This window comes from Crotalus tigris, unplaced genomic scaffold (genome assembly GCF_016545835.1).
Source record: "Crotalus tigris isolate CLP2741 ecotype Arizona unplaced genomic scaffold, ASM1654583v1 scf7180000020270.473046, whole genome shotgun sequence".
Taxonomy (NCBI): Eukaryota; Metazoa; Chordata; class Lepidosauria; order Squamata; family Viperidae; genus Crotalus; species Crotalus tigris.
This window is the reverse complement of record NW_024097939.1, coordinates 114,183-126,210: the sequence shown is the minus strand read 5'-3', so window position 1 is coordinate 126,210 and position 12,028 is coordinate 114,183. Positions and strand designations below refer to the sequence as shown.

Sequence of the window (12,028 nt, the reverse complement as noted above, 5' to 3'; positions counted from 1 at the left end):
GTTTCGATCTCCTTTCAGCCCACCTCTTCGAACGTCGACGGGTCTGATTGGCTCTTGCGAAACCCCTTCTTTCCTATAGGATGGAATCGGTGAGGCTCCGCCTTTGCTGTCTTCGCCCGGTTTGGTTTTGCCCCTCCGGCCTGTGTCGTGCGCTGATCGGGCCTCGTTGCGTCGGGATGAGCTACGCTCTTTCTCCATGGAGACCAAGCGCCCTGAGATTCCCGGCAGCGTCTTGGACGACCTGTGCAGGTAACGCTTCCGCCCAGAAAAAAAACAGCTGGAGTAGCCCCTGCGGTCCTTCTCCTCGTCCCCCAAAATGCCTGCCGCCGTCGCCTTCTCCTCAGCGTGGTAGCAAGCGGTCCGAGGGACCTCCACAGTTGCCTCGGTTTCAGTTAAATAATTTTAAATTAAAGTGCTTGGACGGAGGGGTGTTTGGGTATTGACCATGCTCTGGGATGAGATCCATCCGTTATGCTGAGCCGTAATTCGTGAATTATTAAACAAACTGCAGTTGGCTGGATTTCCACACAAGGTTAAGCTATAAACCATGGTTTATCTGCAACTGACTGGATTCCTGCAACCCGTTAAGCCAGATATTGTGGCTTTGTGCAGTCTGAACCTCCTATAAGGTTCACGGATCAATTCTATAAAATGAATCCTGGTTTTTAATTTCGCCCCCCTTTTAAACATTTTTGCAGTTCTGTTGAGTTCACGGCAGATTTCCGATAATTTCCAAATTATTAAAAATGTTAATTTTTTCTCATAACTTATTCTTTAAATTCTTTTAAAATGGGGAACATTCTAAACCAGTTTTAATTAAGAAACTGATCAAAAGGTTAACATTTATTGTGGAAGAGAACTAATAGAGGTGAAGTACCCATAACCTTATGTGTCTTAAGTGAGGGATAAAACCATAAAAACCTGAGGCTAAATCAGGTATTTTGGCTCAATTCTGACTTAAATGATTATAAAAATATTGATTAGATTTAAGTAGTGGTCAGGAAGAGTTCTTAGCTCGTTTAATTATATGAATACAAAGCTTTTAGTAATTAGCTTTCTGGATATTTACAGTTATATATATTGTGTGTATGTATATGTGTGTATCTAATGTCAGACGTAAGTCTTCATCCTGGTTCATCCAAGCCAGGGATAAATAAGCAACATGGCGACTGCTTTGGGAAGAAGGTTACAGTTTATTGAAGAAGCAGAAAGATGGTCCTTGCAAGAAAGAGCAGAGGAGAAGAAAGAGGAATTGAGCACATGGGCAGTAGGTTTTTATACCCCCTCTAGCCTTGTTTGGAATAGTTTCCTGTTCCTGTGGCATGAACCTTGAGGCTATTTCTGAGTGTTTTTCTAGGCCTTGATATCTGTGGTTTAATCCTATTATCATATCCTGCTTCGCAGGTGATGGGGCTAATGACTCCTAGAGTTTGGGTGGGGCATGCAGATTTTCTCTTTGTCTTCTTAATTGCTCTGGCTTCAACTTTCTGATGGTTTTACATCTGCACTTGTATGGGGCTAGCTCTTGCTTGGAGCAGAGAGATAGATTTGGGGCCAGGTTTGGTTTTAAAAAATCCTTTGAGGAAAAATATATTTTTCTGCCCTTTTAATATTTCCTTCTCTGGGTTAACTTCCCTCAATCCTCGCTTTGTGCCTTAAGTGTGAGAATGTCACACTTATTGGCACAACATTAAAATTGATCTGGTCAGGGAGACTTGGTAGGCAAGCTTTTAAACTGTTAAGCCAAAAAAATAAGACATTAATGGAGGCAGCAGAAAAAAATCCCTTTAGTGGCTCCCAAAAGGGGAGCTTGCACCCATAAAGTTCTAAAAGTCAAAGGGCAAAAATTTTGTTACGTGGAAAAGAAATTTATAGTGTCCAATATTCTGTGCCAATCATTTTCAAATATTGGATGTCACTTTTAGCTTCCAGTCAGGTTTGCATACCTCCCAAAATTCTTTACAGCCATGGTTTTCCCTAGTACATGACCACTGGCTGCCCATTTTCAAGGGTTGTTTCCTGCCTTAGCTCTTAGTTCAGTGCATCCAGGTTTGTAATGTCCAATTGAGGTTAGTCAATATGCCAGATTATTAAATTTTTCTTTAAATTGCACATAATAGGCTCTAAGAATCCCAATCTGAGCCCAACAGTGCAAGATATTCAGGGCTGAGGTTTGGGATCTCTTTCCTGTTGCTTCCTTAGTCAGGGATAAGAATTGCAAATCACCTGAGGGGGCCTGGAATTTGTTGGAAGTTGGTCCCACAAAGCTTTGGTGCAATGGAGCAAAAATCAGCCTGGGGAACTTTACTAAAGGTAGGTGGAGGGGATAGACTCAAGTGTGATTCTGAATAGTGTGTGTGTGTGCATGTATGTGCAGCTACTTTTACAAAATAGGCAATACAAACATTCTGGATAAATAAACCAGTGGCTCCAGGACTCCTTCCTTCTGCAGCTCTCATAGGCATCTAGTAGGCATCTCATAGGCATCTAGTAGGACTTGGGAAGATGTTCCACTCAGATTGCATGGTGGCTTTTTAGTGGATGGCTGGATTCAAAACCCAATTCCATGGCTCAAATGGATGGAAGCAGCATCTGGGTCTGTGTGTTCTGCTTCTAAAGGTTTGGGGGAGGATTGCAGGGCTGAAAGATACAAGAACAAGGTCTCCCCCTCCCTTTCTGGGTGGATTCTCCTGGGAGAGGCAGACAAAAGATATGGAGAACAAAGGGCAAGAAAAGAATTGGAAGGGGGGTAGCTTGCAGGCAGTTTGAAAAGGCATCAGTATTGCAATGGTCAAAGAAACAGGCAAACAAAATCTGCCTTTAACATTTATTCTAAAACAGATCACATTATTTTAGAGATTGGAAAATGCTTATTTGTTTCAGAAAAGTTTCATAGTAGCTTCACCAATTAGTGATAGGATAAGAAAAGTAACTTAAGAAAATTATTTCCCCAAACAAGCAGACTTGAACTTCAAAAGGCTCTTGTAGATAGACACACATTTTTCAGGAAAAGGATAGATAGATAAAACCCATTTAGAACACAAATTCATTTACAACATATTGCAGAATGATTTTCCAGATTTTCCAGCAGGCAAGACACCCCCTCCTCACTCCAAAGAGGAAATATCTTGGCAAATACAAGGAGGATTGGAGGAATATTTAAACAAGGGACAGTGAGTTAATTGATACAGAACATCCCTGTCCCTGACAATCAAAAATTACAGGGTTAGCAGTGCAAGTAACATAGATGTGTGTGGACAAGAATATCAACCTTGCTATCAAGCAAAATCAAACTTTTAATAGTGAGTGTCAGACAAAGTAGACTAACGCATAGGTGTCAGTCATAAAGAATGAGGGCAAATATGATATAGTTGTCATTATAGAAACATGGTGGGATAAAACCCACAAATGGAACACTCAGCTAGAGGGATTTCAATTGTTTAAAAGAAACAGACCAAATAAAAGAGGAGACAGAGTTTCTATATAAGAAATAACTACATATCTACAGAATTAGGGCACAACAATGATGGAAACTGTCTTGAATGCATTTGGATCAGTATAAAAAGTGGAAAGAGGGGCACATAACTACAGCAGAATATTAGCAAATAGTCTGAGCCTGCAAAGATGAGGTGAAGAAAGCTAAGGCTCAAAATGAACTAAGGCTTGTGACCACAGTCAAAAATAATAAAAAAGCAAACAGTCCAACTTATCAAAAACAGTACCATAAAAAATAGATTAGAAGTACAAGTTAAGTTAGGCAAGAAAATGGTGAGCAAGCACTTATCCAGCCTAGAAGAGTTTAAATCACCAAGACCAGATGGATTACACCCCAAAGTTCTCAAGGAACTGGCAGATATGATCTCAGAACCACTGAACTATATTTTTCAAAGACCCTGGAGCACTAGGGAACTACCAGAGGACTGAAAAAGAGCTGATGTAGTTCCCCTCTTCAAAAATAAAAATAAATCTAGGAAACAACAGACCTATCAGCCTGACCTCAATACCTGGGAAGATTCTGGAAAAGATAATCAAACAAGAATCCGCGAACACCTAGAGGCAAACAAAGTCATTACTAAAAGCCAACATGGGTTTGTCAAAAATAGATCATGCTAGACACATCTTACTGCATTCTTTGACCCAGTTACAAAATTAGTGGACTAGAGGAATGCTGTGGATATAATTTTCTTGGACTTCAGTAAGGCATTTGATAAAGTTCGTATAGGGCACAGGTCGGCAACCTGCGGCTCCGGAGCCTCATGCGGCTCTTTGAGCCTTCCCCTGTGGCTCCCAGCCTCCTCTGCCTTTGCAGAGAGAGACAGAGACAGAGAGAGGCAATTGCGCTTCCCTGCTTTTCTCTCTCTCTCTCTCTCTCTCTCTCTCTCTCTCTCTCTCTGTGTGTGTGTGTGTGTGTGTATATATACACAAGAGAGTGCACTCACGGTGTTCTCCGAGGAGCTGAAAAGCTTTCTGGACGGAGCTCCTCCCTTTGCTGCGTCTCTGCAGGAAGCAGGAAGGGCAGGAGAGAGCTAGCTAGCCCAGCTAGGCTGACTCAGGAATTCTGGGAGTTGAAGTCCATGAGTCATAAAAGAGACGAGATTGCCCACCCCTAGCTTGTTGGACAACAGCTTGAAGCTTGCCAGGTGAGCAGCAGATAGGAGGGGGGGGGAGAGGGAAGAGAGAGAGAGAGGAAAGAGAGAGAGAAAGAAAGAGAGTGGGGGAAGAGGAGTGGCAGACCAAGGGCAGATAGGGAGGGAGGGAGGGAGAGAGACAGACAGAGAGAGAGAGACCCTTTTGACATCTAAAATGAAGATAACACTGCATATATCCTTTTTTTACCTGTGTGTGTATGTAATTTTATTCTCTTAAAGCATTCTCTTGGTGATCATTGTTTTAATGGTATGGATATTCCCAAGAGTCATATTTTTACTTTTATTTTTAATGTGTGTGTGTGTGTATATGTATGTATGTATGTGTGTGTGTGTTACACACACACACACACACACACACACCTATAATAAAGGTAAAAAAGGATATATGCAGTGTTATCTTCATTTTAGATATCAAAAGTGTTTTGCGGCTCCCGGTGTTTTGTTTTTGGTGGGAAACAGGTCCAAGTGGCTCTTTGAGTGTTTTGGGTTGCCTACCCCTGGTATAGGGTTTCCTGCCTGAGCAGGACTAGATGACCTCCAAGGTCCCTTCCAACTTTATTATAAATTATTAAATGCAAGAGTGAAATCTTTCTAGCAGATGAACTTAAAACATTCCCTCCTGCTAACTTAAGGCTGTTCTTGCGAGTACACAGAGAGAAAGAGGAAAACAAACAAACAAACAAACACAATTTTTTTCTTCACTCTGTTGGCCAGACAAACAGAGTGAGATATTTCCTTTTTGTGGCTTATTTTAAGCAGAATTTCTAGCAGAATTTAAAATTCTTTTTTCTTTGGATTTGAAACAGTTAACAGTCACATTTACCTCTCACACACAGACTTTGACAAACATATATACACAAAGACAAGAGAACAGAAAAGGAAACAAGTCTTAGTTTTACACATCCTAGTCATTCCCACCATAAATTTCAGATAACTCAAGTTAGGGAAGGCACACATTTTAAACATACCACGTGGTTGCATAGAGAAGAGAGAGAAAGAAAGAGAATCACTATTTCTTATTTTCCCTTAAAGTACCTTTATTTAGCCAAATTAGTTTCCCAGCAAAGCCCTACGCAAAGTCTATTTTTTTTTCATATAGTTTCTTTACCTATCTCTTTTTCATACCGGCCTGGACGGGTAGCTGATTCCTGTCCCAGGCTTCAAGCAAGCTCTCAATTGGGGAACCTATTTCAGCCCTTGAATTGGAACTTCCCATGCTTCTATAACGGGATTTTCCTCTAACGCTAAAGGGCACTATACGTCGGAAGCCTCCTTGTGAGACTTCTTCCTTCTACCACAGTTTTGTGGGTCCCAAAAGGACTCAGGGAGCACTCTGGATCCCTCTCAGAGTACGTGGGCTCCTTGAGGGATCCGTCACGTTTTCAGAGCAAAAAGAGGTCTGTAGAGACACTTCTGGTTTCCCCTCAGAAGGTACGGGTTACTCTCCGACCGGCCGGCTTCATGCCACTGTTTTGCGGACATCGAATGTCCGTGAGGACCTCTGTTTGCTTTCAGAGGTAAGTGGCCGCTCCTAGCCCGAGGCTTAATTTCCTAACGTTGCTTTCCTTTCCTTACAGGGCCTTACCAGCTAGTTGCCCAAATCCAATTCTTTCATTCACTCATTCCATTTCATTTTCACACAGCCTCTCCCTTTTCCCTAACAAAAGGTTCTGTGCTCTGATCAAACCCCCATGCTTTCCAGATTCTGCCAATTAAACAGATCCTTTCTGCGGCTAGGAACGATCAGAAGGAGCAAAATCCAACTGTGATTGGGAAAAAAAAGGTCTTCTCACTCACACAAACAGAAATACACACATTTCTTTGTTCCCCTGGGCTTTAAACTTAAAATTTAGAGGTACTACTTACCTTCACCTTCTTTCCAAAGCAGCCCTTGAGCTCAAACTCTCAAAACTCTCTTTACTACCCTAGCTCCACATGGGCAAGACCTGAGAAACCCATCCACAGACACAAGGGGGTCTGCTGCCGGCAAGATGGGGCTTACCAGTCTCAGTCCATTGGAGAGGTTAGCTTGGAGTCCCATTCTGGGGTGCCAAATTGTCAGACATAAGTCTTCATCCTGGTTCATCCAAGCCGGGGATAAATAAGCAACATGGCGACTGCTTTGGGAAGAAGGTTACAGTTTATTGAAGAAGCAGAAAGATGGTCCTTGCAAGAAAGAGCAGAGGAGAAGAAAGAGGAATTGAGCACATGGGCAGTAGGTTTTTATACCCCCTCTAGCCTTGTTTGGAATAGTTTCCTATTCCTGTGGCATGAACCTTGAGGCGATTTCTGAGTGTTTTTCTAGGCCTTGATATCTGTGGTTTAATCCTATTATCATATCCTGCTTCGCAGGTGATGAGGCTAATAACTCCTAGAGTTTGGGTGGGGCATGCAGATTTTCTCTTTGCTTTCTTGATTGCTCTGGCTTCAACTTTCTGATGGTTTTACATCTGCACTTGTATGGGGCTAGCTCTTGCTTGGAGCAGAGAGATAGATTTGGGGCCAGGTTTGGTTTTAAAAAATCCTTTGAGGAAAAATATATTTTTCTGCCCTTTTAACATTTCCTTCTCTGGGCTAACTTCCCTCACTAATATATATATATATTAAATACGTTATTTAATTAAACTGAGCCAAATTTCAAAAGATTAGCTCTTTTGTTGGACAGGATATTTCTTTAAAAGTCAGGAGTGGAAAATGTAAAATAGCCTCTGGCAAAGTTAAACATTATTAAAGAAGTGTGATGGATTGGATTGCAAATTTATTAAAATTAGTATCAGTAGTTGGTAACCAGAATCTTCGAAGAGGAATTGCCTTATGGTAGAGAAAAGTTGAGATGTCTCTTGGGGTGGTCTTACTCAGGTACAAGTATGTAATCTAAAAATACATTTAGGGTCCATGAGATAATTTCTTGGAAAAAGTGTAATTATAGAAAAGACATTTAGTTAATGAAGCTGTAATCAAAAAAGGTGCCAGCCCACTTAGAACTATTTCAAGATTTTAAAAAATGCTGAGTGGCCCTAGTAGATTCAGTGACATATAAATGGAAGAAGTAAATGCTCCCATTTGACATGTCTAGTTAACTTTTGGTTACAATGAAAATGGCTTCTGACTGGTAATAACTTTTAAAAAAACTATTTAGTTTATAGTGGATGGTTTAGGAAAATGGAGGAAAACTAAAATTTTCTTATTCATTTAGAGCAGTATTGTGCAGACTACAGATTTCCAAGATCTGAGTTGTTATTAGACTCATGAATTTTTCCACATTGATAAAACATGCAAAATATTAATTAGATAATTTGTTCTAATAGTTTAATAATTACATTCATATCCCTCACTTTGTAGTTACAGTAATAGTTACATGGATGTAGTTACATCCAGATTCAGCCAGAGTTTCATTCCATACAGCATTAACCTTGCGAACTCTCAAGCTTCCTCCTTCCGTTATATATTCAAGATGGACAATATTTAATATTTATTTGTTACATATATGTAGGGATGTGGGTCTATACATATGTTGCTCATAGTATGTTTAGGTGTGTGTCATGTATATGTTTCACTTTGAGAGCGGGCAACTAAATTTCATTTTTGATGTGTGCCATTGTGCCCACATAAAAGTGACAATAAAGGTTATCTTATCTTAATGTCTTAAATATTATACATCAGTGGTTCTCAACCTGTGGGTAAGGACCCCATTTGGGGTCGAACGACCATTTCACGGGGGTCGCCAAACAACGCAGTCCGCCATTTTTTCCCCTTTTCCTTAGCTGTGCTACTCCCTTTTATTCTGTTGGCTTGAATAGAGTCTAATTCTATTGGCTTTCAAAAGCCAATAGGAATTGTCCAGGCTGTCTCTGCCCTGCTGAGCCTGCCAAAAGTTCCATTCTGCAAACAGTGCTGCACCAGTTGAGTAGTCCTCGACTTACGACCGGTTGGGGGTCGCGGCATTAAAAAGGTTGAGAACCACTGTTATACATTTTCAGTGTTAAGCTCAAAGATAGCTTGTTTTTACAGTAAATTATTCAAAATGTTGTTACAACTTATCCTTATAGAAGAAATATATTATTTGTCCTATGGAAAACACTTCTATGGGCCACATCCCAATAAGTAGGAGGGGCAAGACAAAGAAAAATTCTAAAGCAGCGTAACTTCAAATTAATTTTTAAAATTATATATTAAAATAAGGAGCCAGTGTGGTATTGAAGTTAAGGTGGCTGGCCTAGAAACCAGAAGACTGTAAGCTCTAGGCCTCCCTTAGGTGTGAGTGGCTCTGAAGTCATGAGTTTGCTATTGGCCTGGCGACCCAGGGTGATATGGAGTGCATCAGCTAATTAGTTTGATTGTTGTTGCTAAGGCCTGGAGTTACAGTGAGTGAGTTAGATGGCCATATAAAATTTCTGAATGAATGAATGCCAGCTAGGTGACTTTGAGTCAGTCACACTCTCTAGACCAGTGGTTCTCAACCTTTCTAATGCCGTGACCCCATAATACATTTCTCCATGTTGTAGTGACCCCCAACCACTTATACATCACCGGGTGCCAGGGGCGTGGCCAAAGAAAAGAGGAAAAAAATGGCGGACAGCCTTGTTTGGTGACCCCCGTGAAATGGTTGTTTGACCCCAAATGGGATCCCGACCCACAGGTTGAGAACCACTGCTCTAGACTCACCTCACCTCACCTCACCTTACAGCAGTGGTTCTCAACGTTTGTGTGACGGCGACCCCTGTCACACAAATGTTCTGTGCGGCGCGGCGCGCATGCGTGGCGCCGCCCCCTGAGGGGAGAAAATGGCGGATCGCCTTCTTTGGTGACCCCCAAAAAATGGTCGATCGACCCCAAATGGGGTCGCGACCCATAGGTTGAGAACCGCTGCCTTACAGGGTTGTTTTGTGGGGAAAATAAGAGGCAATAGTATTAGGTATGTTTGCTGATTTGAATTAACTAGATATAGGTGTGTGGAAGAGGGATGAAGAAATATAATAATAACAGTTATTTTATTTTACTCTTTTGTCACAATAAACTGGATTGAATAGTCTCAGAGGGTATACCAAAGAATTGCACATAGTTGTGGAGCTGCAGGTTGTGTACCATTGTCCTAAAGAAATTGAATCTTCAGATTTCACTAGTCTTGGTTTTGGTGATCTTAGTCTTAGCCACTGCCATTTGTCCAGCATTACTATAGTTTTCAGGTGCCTCAAATTTTCCTGCCCCAGTTTTAAATCATTTTGCAACTTGGGCTTGTTTTATAGAAGTATTGGATTCATTTATGTTGTATATTAACCATAGAAAATAACAAAATACTTATTTCTTACATTTATTTTTTACTTTTGACAGTCGTTTTATTTTGCACATTCCAAGTGAAGAACGAGACAATGCAATTCGAGTCTGTTTTCAGATTGAGCTTGCCCATTGGTTTTACTTGGATTTCTACATGCAGAACACACCAGGATTACCTCAGTGTGGGATAAGAGATTTTGCTAAAGCTGATATCCTTTCTATGTGATTTTATTAAACATACAAATGATATTAAAACATAGATAGGAAAAAGGTTGCATTGGGGACGTTATGCAAATCACCCAGAGTAGGTGGGAATTATGCAGCTTATAAATTTAACAACAAAAAAAAAACAATAATAATATATGTGCACTGCAGAAATAGAAGCAGGTGTTTACATGAAGACAAAGAAACAGTCAAAGAAGAAAAACATGCATTGGCTGATTATGTCAAAGGTAGCCAAGAACAAACATTGATGCAAATTAAAAATTGGAACTTAATGTACAGGAAACAAAACATGAACATCAAAATAATTTCATAAAAACGTGAGCCGAATGCTGGCAAAGAAAAGTATTACATGGTCAATTTCTACAAAAGAGCAAGGGAAAGTGGATAAAGATAAAAACAAATGGAACATTTAAAAAAGAAATAGTTATAAAATAGAATTAAAGATATTTGCAGGTATGTAACATCTAGACCAGTGGTTCTCAACATGTGGGTCGGGACCCCATTTGGGGTCGAACGACCATTTCACGGGGGTCGCCAAACAAGGCTGTCCGCCATTTTTTTCCCTTTTTCTTTGGCCATGCCCCTGGCACCCGGTGATGTATAAGTGGTTGGGGGTCACCACAACATGGGGAACTGTATTATGGGGTCACGGCATTAGAAAGGTTGAGTACCACTGCTCTAGATAGTATAAATTGAAACAAATAAATTATTTTCTAAACAATCAACACTCTAAAGTCTTGGCATGAAGTTTAATGCTTTTGAAAGGAAAGGAGATGAGTATGTATCCCAAAGCTACTGAAAACCTGTTATCCTGCTAAGTGTTAAGTTAATGTTTTATATAGCACAGTGTTATCTTGCTGTAAGAAAGAAAAGAAATGAATGAAGTCTTATAACTTAAAAGTTCAGAAACTGCATATTAATTTTGAATAAAGCTAATAGTCAATACATATGTTTTAGGACAGAGTTCCCCAACCTTTTTGGCTTTGTGGACCAGTGGAGGGGGGAAGAAAGGACAGCTGTGTGCGGGAGGCTGGCAAGCGTGCCTGCCACACATACAGAACCATCCCCTCTACCCCCCGCCGGTCCACAAAGCTGCAGAAGTTGGGGAACCCGAGTGAGGATGTGCGTGTGTGCTTGCCCACCACTTCTGCAGCCTTGTTCCGAAAGGCTCAAGTCCTGGCAGTGGGCCGGGGGTTGAAGACCCCTGTTTTAGGATATCACAAATCCATCAAGCTATTATTTTCTGTGATCTGATCCCTTATGCTGATTTCACCTGACTAACTAACCATGCATTTAGCCACTTGAGAGTCTAGGACAGGGGTCCCCAACCCTCAGCCCGAGGCTCACTACCAGGTCTTGAGCTTTTCACAATCAGGCTGCGGAAGTGGCGGGTGAGTGCGCGTGTGCATGTGCACATCCCCCCTTATGCAAGTAGCGAACGAGTACACGCATGTGCACCCATTTGCGCAAGCGTGCGCACGTGCCTGCTGCTCATGCAAATGGAGCTATGCATGTGTGTGTGTGAGCTGGCCCACCGCACAAGCAAACCATCCCCTCCTCCACCGATCCGCAAAGCTGTAAAGGAGCTACAGGCGTGTGTGTGCACTCGCCCGCTGCGCAAGCAAACATCCCCTCTTCCCCCCTCGCCAATCTGCAAAGCCACAAAGGTTGGGGAAATCTGGTCTAGGAATTCATTCTGGATTAAAAGGCTTAATGGGGGCGTGCTTTATTCGGGAAGGCATTTCCCCAGTTCGGTGGCTCATTGAGTGTTCCTCTGCTTTTGGTTTGAACTTACTGTTTTTCGCTTTTATGACTTATTATCTATTTTATACATTTATTCAAATACCAGCTATTAAATATATTTGCATTTTATGAAAACA

At 41.3% G+C, this 12,028-nt stretch overlaps 1 protein-coding gene across 4 annotated transcripts in view; it reads left to right on the top strand.

Moving 5' to 3' along the window:
- Window positions 1–91: 91 nt before the first annotated feature.
- Window positions 92–12,028, top strand: part of DCP2 (decapping mRNA 2) — a 33,712-nt gene continuing 21,775 nt past the window's right edge. For 3 of the 4 annotated variants that reach the window (XM_039366381.1, XM_039366379.1, XM_039366378.1), the window contains exons 1-2: window positions 92–249; window positions 9,981–10,132. In XM_039366381.1, coding sequence (XP_039222315.1) covers window positions 197–249; window positions 9,981–10,132 — 205 coding nt within the window. In that variant the 5' untranslated portion in view covers window positions 92–196. The remainder of the gene's footprint in view (window positions 250–9,980; window positions 10,133–12,028) is intronic. The other variant, XM_039366380.1, reaches the window with a different exon arrangement.